The sequence below is a fragment of the Phocoena phocoena genome, chromosome 9, assembly GCF_963924675.1.
Source record: "Phocoena phocoena chromosome 9, mPhoPho1.1, whole genome shotgun sequence".
Classification (NCBI taxonomy): domain Eukaryota; kingdom Metazoa; phylum Chordata; class Mammalia; order Artiodactyla; family Phocoenidae; genus Phocoena; species Phocoena phocoena.
Genome location: NC_089227.1, coordinates 91,191,018 through 91,206,130, shown reverse-complemented (window position 1 = coordinate 91,206,130; position 15,113 = coordinate 91,191,018). Strand labels below are relative to the sequence as shown.

Genomic DNA, 15,113 nt, shown 5'->3' with positions numbered 1-15,113 from the left:
CAGTGAGAGGCCCGTGTACCGCAAAAAAAAAAAAAAAAAAGTATAGTTTTGAAAGCATGCCTTATCCATCCTTGTAGCTTTAGGGTTACTGCTGTAACGTTTTGTGTAGTTATCAGCGTACCACAGCTGGTTTGTAGGTCTGCATGTCTTCATTCCTGAGAATGTTGGTGGTCGAGGTGTGGTGTTTGCATCTGTAGCTGTCATGAAACTATATTTTATGGTACCATTTCTATATTTACAGCTCACATTTCGTTGGTTGCTTTTATGTTGTTCCTACTGGTGCCTAAAGAGGCTCCTCGATGTCAGCAGTAACCTGGCTTCCCTTGTTAGGTGGGTCACAGCTCACAAGTCTTTTCTCTAGGTAATTCAACTCACCCAAGATGTGACTGCTCCCTGCTCCAAGTTCCTTGCCTCCTCCTGTCATTTAGTCTCTGTCATCCTGGCTATGAGTCCCATCTGTCCCCTGGGCTCACTGACCACAACCTTACTAACAGGAGGGGCTCAGACTGGTTTAGCAAAGAGGCAGCGTTTTCACCATCTCCCAGGCTTCCCATCCCCCAACTTCAGCTCCACTTTCTGGACGGTCTGGCCATGAAGACTTAAGGCCTTAAGGATTGTGAGTGAATTATGTCCCTCACATCTTTTGTGAATAAGAGAGTTAGTGCTGGAGAAACAAAACTGTAGAAAGGAGCAGGCCCTCCAAGGTAGGGGAGGGGGAAGGGAGAGGGAAGGGAGAGACAGAGAGAGAGATATTAATCCCCGTCTCTATGTGGTCCCCAGGATTAGAGTTCACAAGCTTTGGGGTTCACATAGGCTTGGAGTTAAGGTTTATTCTCTAGACAGGCTTAATAGTAAAGAACTCAGCCTTAGGAAAGTCACTTTTTTACACTGAATGGAAAGAAAGCAAGGAGTAAAAATCTGCCACTTACGCGAGAGAGCAGAGTAAAATTTGAATTTAATTTTAGTTGACTCTTTACTTTTTTTTGTTGTTGCTGTTAAAGATTTTTTTTTGATGTGGACCATTTTTAAAGTCTTTATTGAATTTGTTACAATATTGCTTCTGTTTTATGTTTTGGTTTTTTTGGCCACGAGGCACATGGGATCTTAGCTTCCCGACCAGGGATCGAACACGCACCCCCTGCATTAGAAGGCAAAGTCTTAACCACTGGACCGCCAGGGAAGTCCCTGTTTCCTTTACTTTTATTAATCATCTAATTCACTTTAATACAGTGTTATTAACACAGCATCTCAATAAAGTTTTTTTTTTTTTTTTTTTGCGGTACGCGGGCCTCTCACTGTCGTGGCCTCTCCCGTTGTGGAGCACAGGCTCCAGACGTGCAGGCTCAGAGGCCATGGCTCATGGGCCCAACCGCTCCGCGGTATGTGGGATCTTCCCGGACCAGGGCTCGAACCCATGTCCCCTGCATCGGCAGGCGGACTCTCAACCACTGCGCCACCAGGGAAGCCCTCAATAAAGTATTTTAAGTCCTAAGAACTAATTTCCTCCCTGCCACAGGCAGTTTGTCTATCGTTTCCTATTATTCAAGGTGATTAAAAAAAAAAAAAGTTCACCTTTCCCTTCTTGGAGGGAGTTTGATAATTGCAGGTTCCACAATAGAAACCGCTTATATCAGGAGACCCAAAGTTTGGAGATTCACCAACTGATATGACTTCTCAAAAAAATGGTGTGGCTGACATAATGTTAAGATTAAAAATATATATATTTGATAAGGAAGGCCATCAGAAGAAGAGGAAAACGGAGCAGAACATGTGACCCCAAAATATGCCCCTTTGGCATGTGAATTATTTTGAGCTGAAGGCAATCAAGACCCAGCCGACTCAAGAAAAACTTTTACATTTCCCTTAACTACCTAAAAGAATTTAGATGGGGGGCCTGGCTCAGAGAGAGAGAGTTATTGCCAGAGATGACTTTCATCTGAATGACCTATCTGTGTGGCAGGGCAAACATCTAATTACCAAACATCTGCTCTTCTTATTGTCCTGTGAATTACCACCCCCCCCCCCCCACTTTGAAGCCTCAGGTCCCCTCCCATTCCTCAGCTCAAGGTGGCACATAAGCCTCTACTGTCCAACTTGCCCTTGGGTCTTATATTTTTATGGGACTCCTGTACATACAAACTTAAACTTGCTTTTCTCCTGTCAATCTGTCATAAATCAATTTAATTATTAGACCAGCCAAAGAATGTAGAAGGGTAGGAGGAAAATTTCAACCTCCAACCAAGAGAAAGAGGCAGAAAATCTTGCCATCAACTACCGTCATCTTTCAAAAAATAAAAAAATAAAAATAAATAGTAAGGGCATGTTAATACCAACAGTCAGAAAGAAAATTCTTCCAGAATAAAAAGCACCCTTCATAATGAATAAATTTGGATTTATGCAAAATGTGTCCCATTGTCCTTATTTTTATCATTTTGCTGAGGACTGACTAGATTTCATTACGGTGTGGCATCTATCCCAGGCTGGGCATTGAAAATATTGGCTTTTCCTTCTTCAACTCTATCCTAGAGAGAACAGTGCACAGAGGAAACGTACGGCTTTTGTTGTTCGAGTATAAATATGATTTATTTTTTTATAGTTCCCTGTAGAAGAAATGCTTTTGAGTCTTCCTTATGAAGAGTCGGGGGAAAAAGAAAAAGCAGGCAGCAGAAAGAGCTTTTTCACTGAAAAAGTGTTAGAAATGCCAGCTGACACCTTTCCTTTGATTACCCTGGAAGCAATCAGTCAGGGATCTTACTAGAAAGGAGAGTTAAGTAAAGCTTGGAACTGCTGGAGGCAGAAAAATAAGTCACCTAAAGGCTTACACGTAAGAGTACAGCCCAGACTGAGTTACATCGCTGGTATCACACCCAAGTTCTTGAATTTTATCAAGGAAAAGCTATTGTGAGAACAAGTAAGGAAAAAGAGTAGGTTTATATTAGTGATGGAGAATGTGATGACTGGTTTTGGTGTTCGTTGAAAGTTAGGTTTCCCTGTAATAACCTGAAGGAAGACTGCTTCTAGACGTCTCAACTTGAATAAGACAGAGCATGCACGAATAGACTTTTGGAGTCTTCTTATTAAAATGGAAATTCACAATTGTACATCTGAGTAGAATGAGGCCACTGCTGTCATCTTGGATCAGAGGCAAAGCAGTTACCTGCTTCTAGGACTCCTGTTTCTACCTGGTGTCAGTGACTTCAGGTGTGGGAATCGTCAACCTCGGAAGCCCTGAACATGTTATAGAGGAGTCAGGGGAGAGCTTTGTGAAAGCCTGTTCTTCAACTTCCAATCCTCCCACGTTTCCCGTCTTCTTTTAGTTCAGGTGGGTGAATGCTTAAGGTAGTAATTAGCATATTATGAAAACGCTGCTTAGAGGATAATTTCTTTTCACCCCACCTCCAGATGGTGTTTTTTGGCTACATGGTATTCAGCATCCTCTTTGGCCTCTTGGCTGACAGATATGGCCGCTGGAAGGTATGGCTCTGAAGGATGATTTAGAATTTTCTTTTGTGTGTTCTTTTGTGGTGACATCACCACTGCTTTTCTTTTGTGGACATTTCTCTGTCAATACCCAAGTTAGAAAGTACGGAAACATCCTTCTCTGACACCACATGCCTGAATTCCAGGCTTGTCTTCCTGCTTTCTCATCCTTCCCTGAGATACCTGTCCCCATACCTTGTCCCCATAGTCCAGGTGTACAGCTGATGGATGAGCCTGGTTAGAACATAGCAGGTAGAATGTGAGAATTGCATGTATAAACATAAGCAGTTTCACATTAGTTAACTTGGGTGTAGCTTTGAAACTCACCCACTTGCTTGATGTCACACATGTACTGAGATTCCACATCAAGACATAAAACTATATCTTCTGATGATAAACCCAGGTCTCTCTTCTCTTCTTGTCTGATTTCTGGTGGTAAAGACCTCTCTAGACGTAAATACAAAGGGAGAAGTCCCCCACAAAACAGTAATAGGCTTGGATGTATGTTTTGAAGTGCACAAAATATCATAGATTCTTACAAATTAATATGAAACCACAAGTATCTCAAAAAAATGTGGAGAGCACAAAAAAGGCATTTTACAAAAAGAGACATACAAATGGTCAAGAAACCTTGAAAAAACTTTCAATCACAGGAGTTATTAGAAGCACAATTACATAGCAAGATATCATTTTTTCCTTGTTATCAAAGCCATATCAAACACCAAATCCATAAGGAATTTTTACTTTTCTTAAAGAAATCTGCAAGTGTCTAGACACCCTCACATACAATTGATGTAATTTTTCTGACCATCAATTTGGTAGCATAAGCCAGGAACATTGAGAATATCCATTCTCCTTATCTGATAATTTGTCTTCCAGAAATCTAGACTGTTTAGGTCATCAGAGAACCACAAAGATTTATGCACAGACATTGTCACAGCTGATTTTAATAGAAAATGTGAAACCACTTCAACATTCGACCAGAAGGGAAAGGTTTATGTGTTATATTACATGGATTATAGTATGTCTTTTCACTGGAATATTTTGCAGCTATTAAGATTATGTTTTCCCTTATAATCAGTGAAAATAGGATAAAACTGTGTTAATAGTATTTTCTCTGGGTTGGAGAATCAAAAGTGATTTAAATATTTTTATATCTTTTTCTTTTTTCCATATTTTCTACTATAAACTTGTTCTTACGATTAGAGAAAAAGCAAATCCTTACATTTTCTCCTTATACTCATTCCAGCACAGTGCTTTGTTGTGCTCCCAACATCCCTGTAAGCAGGGAGGACAAGTTTCTGCATTCTGATTTACAAGTTCGGGTTCCTGCCACCTGTGAGGGCGGAGGCTGTGGGGAGTTTTGAAGAATGGTCTAAACTCGGGATGTCTGGGCTTTCAGACAATAAAATGATATGAATTGTATTGTCTGATGATTGTGAGTGATCAGTAAGCTCGCTAAAAATTAGCTCCACAGAGAAGCAAACATCTGGAGGAAACTAAAAGTCACCTTCAGAAGTTAGGTTTGCTTCCTGACCTTCCATGGGGGCAGGTCCCATTAATGTCTCCTTTTGTTGCTTCAGATTTTGCTCATCTCGTTCCTGTGGGGAGCCTACTTCTCCTTGCTGACCTCATTCTCTCCCTCGTACATCTGGTTTGTCTTCCTGCGGATGATGGTGGGCTGTGGCGTGTCTGGCCATGCCCAAGGGTAAAGACATCACCTAGAGGACCCCAGAGGGAGATATGTGAACACCCAGAGACACATCCACTTAGTCTGTTAACCACATTCACTGTGGTTAATAGACTAAGAACATCAGTAAGTTTCAAATCTATACACTTCGCTTGTGCTAATCATTTTTGAGTCCCCCCCCCCCCACCCAGTGATGGGTGCTTATTCCACTAGGAGCTCTTTGCCCGTCAAAATGATGTTAGATGGTGAGGCTAGCAGGGTGCTAGACTGAGCATGTGTTAATTTCTTTGTTCCTAAGGCATTTTTTAGATAAATACTATTTTGTTAGACTAAATGCTAACAAAAAGTGCCGTATGAGGTAGGTAACAAAAATGTCAACCCGGACACAATCCATTAACTTACTGAGAATTTCTGGAAGACTTTAGTTTGACCATCAGCACCTGTAACATTCAGGAATAACTTTTAACGTGCCACGGCCCTGTAACTGAAGACGGTGTCAAAGTGAATTTGCAGAGCAGGTGAGACAGATTCCAACAGCTGTGCTGCTGCCTGTCTTTTTTCTGCCCTGGGTTAGGTGTGTAATACCTCATCATTCAGGGATGTGAGAGTTGTAATGCTAAATGTTCAGCAACTTGGGAGCCTCCCTTAAATTAACAAGGCTCCTCAAGCTATTTTCTCCTGGGTGCCTTGGAGCAAGTTGCCCTTAGACTATATTAGGAGATGTCAAAGCACCTAATTATTACCCTAATGTGTTAGGGAAAGAATCTTTCTTCTCTGGGGGCATAAGTTAAGCATCACTCCGTGCTCTGGAGCCCTAAAGGCGGAGAAGTTAAGTAGAATTTGAAAACATCCCTGAGGAAGCAGCTCAATAAATATGTTAAAACTCCAAACCCTGGTTAATAACTGCAACAGATAAGAACAATTAGAAAACAGATGAGACATAAGTCCATTTGTTCTCCTATTCAAAAAATCAATATGTACTTAATTAGAAACCTGTGCTTTGACTGTCATCATTAGTTGGAGGAACAATTTGCTTTCTCTTGGGTGTATTTTAATTTCCCACATATGTTTTAGAAAAGGGAATCAGGCTTGGCAAAATATTTTGACAGTGTTTCTCTTGGTGAAAGAAATGAGGCTAATATCTCTTACATGGCTGAAGGTTTAAAATAACTTTGGGAATAAAAATGTAAACAGAAGAGCACTTAGAAGTTTATTTTATATTGTTCTCTTACATGGGTTAATAATTGTATTTTGGTGTATGATCGTACAGGGAAAAATCTCTCTTCTGTATTTCTTTACACACTCAATAATTCTGCCAATACTTCACTTCTGGCACCAAATATGTGGATTTCTTTACACGCCAACAAATTCTCCAACACCCGCTGGGTGTCCTATAATTCCATTCAATTCTGACCCTCGCTGGAGTTTGCGTAGACCCCGCAGGTTTAGGGCTCGGTCCCACAAGACTGTCCTCCACTTCAGACACCAATCACCAGTAGTAGGTCCCCAGGTTACCCACAACTTGTCTGACTTGCTACAAATTGGAAGTTCCCACAAACTCCTCAGGTTCAATAATTTGCTAGAGTGTCTCAGAGAATCCAGGAAAAGTTTACTAATTGCAGATCTATTACAAAGGATATTTTAAAGGAAACATAAATAACCAGCTGAGGAGAAATACACAGGGCAAGGTCTGGAAAGATCCCAAGAACAGGAGCATCTGTCCCCGTGGAGTTCGCAGTGCACCGCCTCCCAGCGCATAGCTATGTTCACCAACCTGGAAGCTCTCCGAGCCCGAGCCCTGTATGTTGGGAATTTTTATGGAGGCTTCATCACATAGGCATGATTGATTATTAACTCATTTTCCAGCCCCTCTCTTCTCTCCAGAGGAGTGGAGGTTAGGGCTGAAAGTTCCAAGATTCTAATCATGGCTTGTTTTTTCTAGACCAGCCCCGATCCAGGACTCCTCGAGAGTCTCTGCATTAGAACAAATGATGCTCCTATCACCCAGGAAATCCCAAGGTTTCCAGGTTAGCAGGAACCAGGGACAGAGACCAACACACCTATTTCTTATCATTTTACAATGATGAATATTTATGTTTTTGAATTCTTTATCCCTGTGACAAGAAAAATTATGATTTTTTTAAAAAAGTTATTTGGTTTTATAAAAGCATTATTGTGTTTTCCCCCCCTCCTGTTTAGGCTAATCATAAAGACTGAATGTTTGCCTACAAAATATCGAGGCTGTATGCTCCTCTTGCCTCAGGTAAGGTAAAATGGGAATTCTTCTGGTCAGTCTTCTGATCCTGTAGGATATGGTTACCTGGTGTTCCTTCTCGTTGGTTGATTGTTCTTTGATTAGCATACTCCTATTACTTGGTACCAACCAAAGAGCATTAGGGATGCTTGATACCAGAAGTCCAATTCCAAGGTTTTCTGAGCCACGATGTATATCATCCAGCAGCAGCATTTAGAACACAGTAACCCCTTCCTCAGGAAACATTCTGCTGGCTGGTTTCACTAAAATGACAGAAGCTCAGGAATGCATCTGGGATGAACATTCTCTCCCCACTGGGTCTTCAGTGGAGGGATACAGCTACCACCCCTTTTAGAGTCTCCCTTGTGGATACTCGGGTCTGCAATTCCATAACTGGCTCATGCCTGTGGGAACTTCTGTAATTGTCTCCTCCCAGCTGAGCCATTTATCCAGGTGAGAAGGTGGGGATGTGCCCCCACCCTCCTCAGACCCCTGCTGGCTACTGACTAGAGGTTTTGCATCCAGAAGCAATCTAGGTGCCCTAGTACCATCTTTGATGTCATCGTTATCCAAAAGCCCTGACTTTCAGAGCCCAGGAAAGTGATGACGCTTCCCACTGAAGCATCATATGTTGGGCAATAAATAAGGCAGTAGGAGAACATTTTAAATTTTATGTTTAATTTTTCTGAAACTAAATTTAGGCAACAAAAAAATTAGAAAAACCCTAATAAATACTGAATGCTAACTCTTTATATTCTTCCCAGCTTTCTTCTTCTGATCTTTGTTAAGATGAAGACCCATACTTTCAACAATTAGGGGTTCGATTTTACACTTAATGGTATTTAATGGGCATAATCCTGTTCAAGCTCATCTGTGAACATTGTCTCTTCCACCTGCTACTCATTCTTTGTCCTGTTTCCTGGTTATGTCTTCTCCTTGCTGGTCTTATTTTCCAGGTCTCCTGGGGTCATCTACTGATAATTGAGGAGTCCAGTGGTTTTAGCTATCTATGTACCTATTACCTCCCCCCAAATTATCTACAGCCAAGAGCATCTCCTTGAACTTCAGACCCAGGTGGCCAGTTACCTGATAGCCACTTGAATATCCTGCAGGCTCCTCAAATACAACATTCATAGACCTGATCCCTTCATCTTCGTCTGGAGCCTCTTCTGTCCATGTCTCCACTGTCATTTCATAGCAAACTCTGTCCCCTCAGCTTTCTGAGCCACACATTCAAGAGCTGTCCTGGACCCCTCCCTTTATGTCATCATCATTCAATCAATCACCAAGCCCCACTGACTCACCCCCTATTAGTGGACCTATAACTGCAGTGTCCATCAGCAAATCCTGTTGCCTTTACCTCCAAAATGTGTGCGAAATCCATCAGATAAAATTTTTTTTGGCCATTTCTCTACTAAAATCCTTTTCAATGCCACATCACCTCTTACCTGATCTACTGCAATGGCTTATTACTGGCCTTCTTACACGTTGCCTCTTCAGAAAGATCATCCCTGATCATTAAAAGTCACTCTCCATCACATTACTTTCTTTCTTTCATAGCCTTATCACTTTCTGAAATATTCTTTTTTTTTTTAATAGAATTCTTTGGTGATGAAATAGTCACCCCTTAATTAGCCCCCCAAAGGGTCTTTTTTTTTAACATCTTTATTGGAGTATAATTGCTTTACAATGGTGTGTTAGTTTCTGCTTTATAACAAAATGAATCAGTTATATATATACATATATCCCCATATCTCCTCCCTCTTGCGTCTCCCTTCCTCCCACCCTCCCTATCGCACCCCTCTAGGTGGTCACAAAGCACCGAGCTGATCTCCCTGTGCTATGTGGCTGCTTCCCACTAGCTATCTATTTTACGTTTGGTAGTGTATATATGTCCATGCCACTCTCTCACTTTGTCACAGCTTACCCTTCCCCCTCCCCATATCCTCAAGTCCATTCTCTAGTAAGTCTGTGTCTTTATTCCCATCTCGCCCCTAGGTTCTTCATGACTTTTTTTTGTTGTTCCTTAGGTTCCATATATATGTGTTAGCATACAGTATTTGTTTTTCCCTTTCTGACTTAGTTCACTCTGTATGACAGACTCTAGGTCCATCCACCTCACTACAAATAACTCAATTTTGTTTCTTTTTATGGCTAAGTAATATTCCATTGTATATATGTGCCACATCTTCTTTATCCATTCATCTGTTGATAGACACTTAGGTTGCTTCCATGTCCTGGCTATTGTAAATAGAGCTGCAATGAACATTTTGGTACATGACTCTTTTTGAATTATGGTATTCTCAGGGTATATGCCCAGTAGTGGGATTGCTGGGTCATATGGTAGTTCTGTTTTTAGTTTTTTAAGGAACCTCCATACTGTTCTCCATAGTGGCTGTATCAATTTACATTTCCACCAACAGTGCAAGAGGGTTCCCTTTTCTCCGCACCCTTTCCGGTATTTATTGTTTGTAGATTTTTTGATGATGGCCATTCTGACTGGTGTGAGATGATATCTCATTGTAGTTTTGATTTGCATTTCTCTAATGATTAATGATGTTGAGCATCCTTTCATGTGTTTGTTGGCAATCTGTATATCTTCTTTGGAGAAATGTCTGTTTAGGTCTTCTGCCCATTTTTGGATTGGGTTGTTTGTTTTTTTGATATTGAGCTTCATGAGCTGCTTGTATATTTTGGAGATTTATCCTTTGTCAGTTGCTTCATTTGCAAATATTTTCTCCCATTCTGAGGGTTGTCTTTTGGTCTTGTTTCTGGTTTCCTTTGCTGTGCAAAAGCTTTGAAGTTTCATTAGGTCCCATTTGTTTATTTTTGTTTTTATTTCCATTTCTCTAGGAGGTGGGTCAAAAAGAATCTTGCTGTGATTTATGTCATAGAGTGTTCTGCCTATGTTTTCCTCTAAGAGTTTGATAGTGTCTGGCCTTACATTTAGGTCTTTAATCCATTTTGCGTTTATTTTTGTGTATGGTGTTAGGGAGTGTTCTAATTTAATACTTTTTTTTGTGTGTGTGTGTGGTACGCAGGCCTCTCACTATTGTGGCCTCTCCCGTTGCGGAGCACAGGCTCTGGACGTGCAGGATCAGCAGCTATGGCTCACGGGCCCAGCTGCTCCACGGCATGTGAGATCTTCCTGGACCGGGGCACGAACCCATGTCCCCTGCACCGGCAGGCGGACTCTCAACCACTGCGCCACCAGGGAAGCCCTAATTTCATACCTTTACATGTAGCTGTCCAGTTTTCCCAGCACCATTTTTTGAAGAGGCTGTCTTTTCTCCACTGTATATTCTTGCCTCCTTTATCAAAGAGAAGGTCAAAGGGTCTTTTTAAATATTCTCTTCTCTCCATCTCTGTGAGGTGGAATGGAGTTATCATCTACTTCTCATCTTCTGATGGGAAAATAATGCTCAGAATAACACTCAGAATTGTTCTAGTTCCAAATTCATGGGGCCTGGTCATAGGTGGCTCTCATGTTATTTGTTGGTATAAAATGATCTCAAGATAAATTTTTCAGTACAAAAAAGTAGTGTTGAGAAATATTTTTACTATGTTACCATTTGTGAACAAAGAACAAATATCCTTATTAGCTTGTATATGTATGTATATGCTTTGGAAGGATATAAGAAACTGGTGATATTGGTTTCTTCGGAGAAGAGGAACTGGATAGCAGGGAACTAGGAGCAGAGGCGGGTCTGTTCACAGTGCTCTCCTTTGTACCTTGAGTTACGAACCAGGGAATGTATTATTTATTCAAGAGAAGAAAGTCAATGTCTTGGGTCCCAGATTTGTAAAACTTTGGTGACATTGCTGACCCCGTCTTGCTGAGTCTTCCACTTACAGACAAGCAAACAGAGTCATGGAGAAGCGAAGCAACTTCCCCAGTTCATCCCGGTCCTGGAGGTGGTGCTGCTCCTTAACTAAAGCCTCTCTCCCATCTCACCTTCTTTCATTCTTTCTTTCTTTTCTTTTTCTTTTTGGGGGCGCAGCTTATGGGATCTTAGTTCCCCAACCAGGGATTGAACCTGCACCCTTGGCAGTGAGCGCACAGAGTCCTAACCACTGGACCGCCAGGGAAGTCCTCCCATCTCACCCACTTACAGTTACAATGCAGAAGAGGGTGGCTCCTGGCGGGGGCTGTGCAGCATCAACAGGAGGACATTGACCTTCCCTCTCCCCCAGGTTTTCGGGCTAGCCGGCTCCCTGCTCATCATCGGCCTGGCTTCCGTGGTCATCCCCACCATCGGGTGGCGCTGGCTCATCTGCATCACCTCCATCCCTGGCATCCTCCTCCTCATGGCCTTCATGGTAACCAAGCTCATGGGCTCCCTCTTGGCCTCCCCCTCCAGCTGGCCCAGTGGCCTCGTTGCCCCACAGATATCTCTCTCATGTTCACCTCTCTCCTTATTTAAGTATGTGTCTCAGTTGGCTCACTGTGGAAAGGGTGTTTTGGCAGAGTTAATGCACAAGCCCAGTCACGAAGGTGTGAATGCAGAATGTGTTTGGGGGAGAGCAGGCAGGCTGGAATGGCTGGAGTGTGGGGCGCTGGTGGGAGGCCGGCTGGGAAGACAGGCCTGTGTGCAGATTACAAAGGGCCTTGAGGACCAGGGGCACTGGGGGTTTGGAAGGGGTTATGTACTGGGAAGCTGGTACATGGCGGTGTGGAGGCTGTAGGAGGGAAGACAGAAAAGGTCAGAAAAGCAGTTAGAAGTGATCAGATTAATCCCAGGGGGTGATGAGGATGACCTGAGCTGCCCCCTGGCTGGGGAATGGTGACGAGGATGCGCTGGGGAAGAACCCCCTGGCCTTCATTGCGTGGAGGTGCCAATGTCCCAGCATCAGTGGAGGGCTGTGCTGTTTTCTGAGTGTGGTGTTCAAAATATGCCGTAATCAGTGGGTTGTAGGCCTCTACAGTCAGGATGGTTCCTCCACTCGTGGGTGCTGGAGGCCCTGCCATGGTCACCCTTTAGGTTCTTGCAGTGTGGGAGGTCCTGGGATTCCTGGGGGAGTGGCCGGGTGATGGAGGAGTGGAGAGGCGCCAGGGACCCCGGGCAGCGGCTGTTTACACATTGGATGGAAGAATTTCATTGTGTTAAGTAGGTTGGGCCAAACTGGGGCGAAGCTCCGTATCAGTCCACTGTCGTCTGAGATGGGACAGCGATAAGGAGAAGGCAACTGTTTGTTCCGCTAGGGTTGCAAGAGTACACCTGCTATATTTTTGCTGTAAAGCTTGCTACATCCTTTCCCATCTCGGGGAACTGGGACAGTGTAGTGTATGGAACCGTGATAGTGGTACCTCTGGGGTCCACAGCAGTTGCAACTCTGGTGTTCTTTGTCATCTGTGCCCAGTTTATTCCTGAATCTGCTCGGTTCAGTGTCTCTACCGGGAACACTCAGGCTGCCCTGGTTACACTGGAGCACATCGCCAAGATGAACCGCTCAGTCATGCTGGAGGGGAAGCTCGTGGAGCCTATCCTGGTGAGTTCTTCTCCCCCAGCCAGGGGTCGCCAGAAATCCCCTTAGTGGTGGAAGGCTAGAGGGAAGGGCAACCGATCCCTCCAGTGCGGAAAAGAGCAGAGGGAACTGATACTAAATCCAGCTCCACCATGAGCCCGGTAGCGCTGTTACCTACTACCACTTTTTAAAAAAAAACTTATCGAAGTACAGTTGACTTACAATGTTGTGTTTCATCTGTGCTGTACAGCAAAGTGACTCTGTTATACATATATATATATTCTTTTTCATAATTCTTTTCCATTATGGTTTATCACAGGATATTGAATATAGTTCCGTGTGCTATACTGTAGGACCTTGTTGTTTATCCATCCTGTATATAACAGTTTGCATCTGCTAATCCCACACTCCCACTCCTTCCCTCCCCCTGCCCCGCCCCCCATGCTTGGCAACCACAAGTCTGTTCTCTATATTTGTGAGTTTGTTTTTCTTCATAGATAAGTTCATTTGTGTCATATTTTAGATTCCACATATAAGTGATATCATATGATATATGTCTTTCTCTGTCTGACTTACTTCACTTAGTATGATAAGCTCTAGGCCTCTCCATGTTGCTGCAAATGGCATTATTTCATTCTTTTTAACGGCTGAGTAGTAATCCATTGTATATATATACCACATCTTCTTTATCCATTCATCTGTTGATGGACATTTAGGTTGTTTCCATGTCTTAGCAATTGTGAATAGTGCTGCAATGAACACTGGGGTGCAGGTATCTTTTTGAATTATAGTTTTGTCTGGGTATATGCCCAGGAGTGGGATTGTTGGATTATATGGCAACTCTATTTTTAGTTTTTTGAGGAACCTCCATACTATTCTCCTTAGTGGCTGCATCAATTTACATTCCCATCAACAGTGTAGGAGGGTTCCCTTTTCTCCACACCCTCTCCAGCATTTATTATTTGTAGACTTTTTAATGATGGCCATTCTGACTGCCTACCATCACTTTTCTCATCAATGAAATGGAAATAATAACACCTTGCAGAGCTAGTCTCATGATTTAGCCCCACTGTTTATAGGGGAGAGATTGTTTTATAATTTTATGTTCCTTGTATTGGCCTTGTCTTATTGATATCAAACGTATAAACCTTATTAAATGATTTTTTAAAATAAAATTTGGCATTTAAATTCTGTTGGTTCCAGGACTGTCAAGGTCAATCTGCAATCATTTCTCTCACCAGCCCAGACCACCCACTTCACCCATCTGCAGGCAGGTCAGTCACAGGCTCCTGGAAGAGCTTTCCAGCTCTGTCCTGCGATCTCCAAGACAGTTTATGTGAGATAGGAATTAACCTCTTGGAATGTTTGGTAAAACTTATCTGTAAAGTTGTTTATCCCTAATATTTATTTTAAGGTGCGTGGTAACAGAATAATTGGGGGTATCACAAAGAGGAGTTCTAAAACTATCATTCAGTTTGTGTAAATGTTAATGCCTACTTAGTTTAATACTCTTGATTGAGTCAATTTTGGTAATATATATTTTAGAAAATTGCCCAGTTCATCTGGGTTTTCCAATTTATTGGTATAAAATTATTCCCAGTGTTCCCTTTTGTTTCAAATATCTACTGTGTATGTCTTCTTTTTCGCTTTTAGTATTGTTTATTTGTGCCTTCTTTTTTCTGTGGTCCTCTTACTAGAGGTTTGTCTGTTTTATTAAACTTCAAAGAATGAGGGCTTTTTTGTTTCTGTTGTTTTTCTCTTTATTGGTTGTTTTGGTGGTCTCATTAATTTCTACCCCTTCTTTTGTTTACTTCTTTGGCTTTTTATGTTCTTCTAGCTTCTTGAGTTCAGTATTTAGCTCATTTATTTTCAGTCTTTTTGATTTTTAATAAACCATTTAGTTGCATTCAGCAAGTTTTGTTACAGAGTAATTTTATTTCTATTTTGTAACCGCTATGAGTTTCTCTTTAACCAATGACTTATTTGTTAATGATTTTTTTATTCTTTGTTTCTTATTTAATTGCATTTTGACCAGAGCATGTTATCAATTATTTGGAATTTGTTGAGACTTCTTTTGTTCTCTACATAGTGACTTTTTATTAATAGTCCATGTGTGCTTAAGAAGAACATGTGTTCTCATTGAGCATATATATTGTTACATTCAATATAATTATGCCATGTAAATATCTGATACCTGTTCTAGATTTTGCCAGGTTCAGCTAA

The 15,113-nt window shown here is 42.0% G+C and overlaps 1 protein-coding gene across 1 annotated transcript in view; it reads left to right on the top strand.

Annotated features, from left to right (window-relative positions):
* SVOPL (SVOP like) overlaps positions 1–15,113 on the top strand; it is a 71,605-nt gene that overhangs the window by 3,727 nt on the left and 52,765 nt on the right. Inside the window, 5 exon segments of the mRNA XM_065883588.1 lie at positions 3,403–3,474; positions 5,064–5,188; positions 7,370–7,433; positions 11,619–11,744; positions 12,786–12,914. Coding sequence (XP_065739660.1) covers positions 3,403–3,474; positions 5,064–5,188; positions 7,370–7,433; positions 11,619–11,744; positions 12,786–12,914 — 516 coding nt within the window.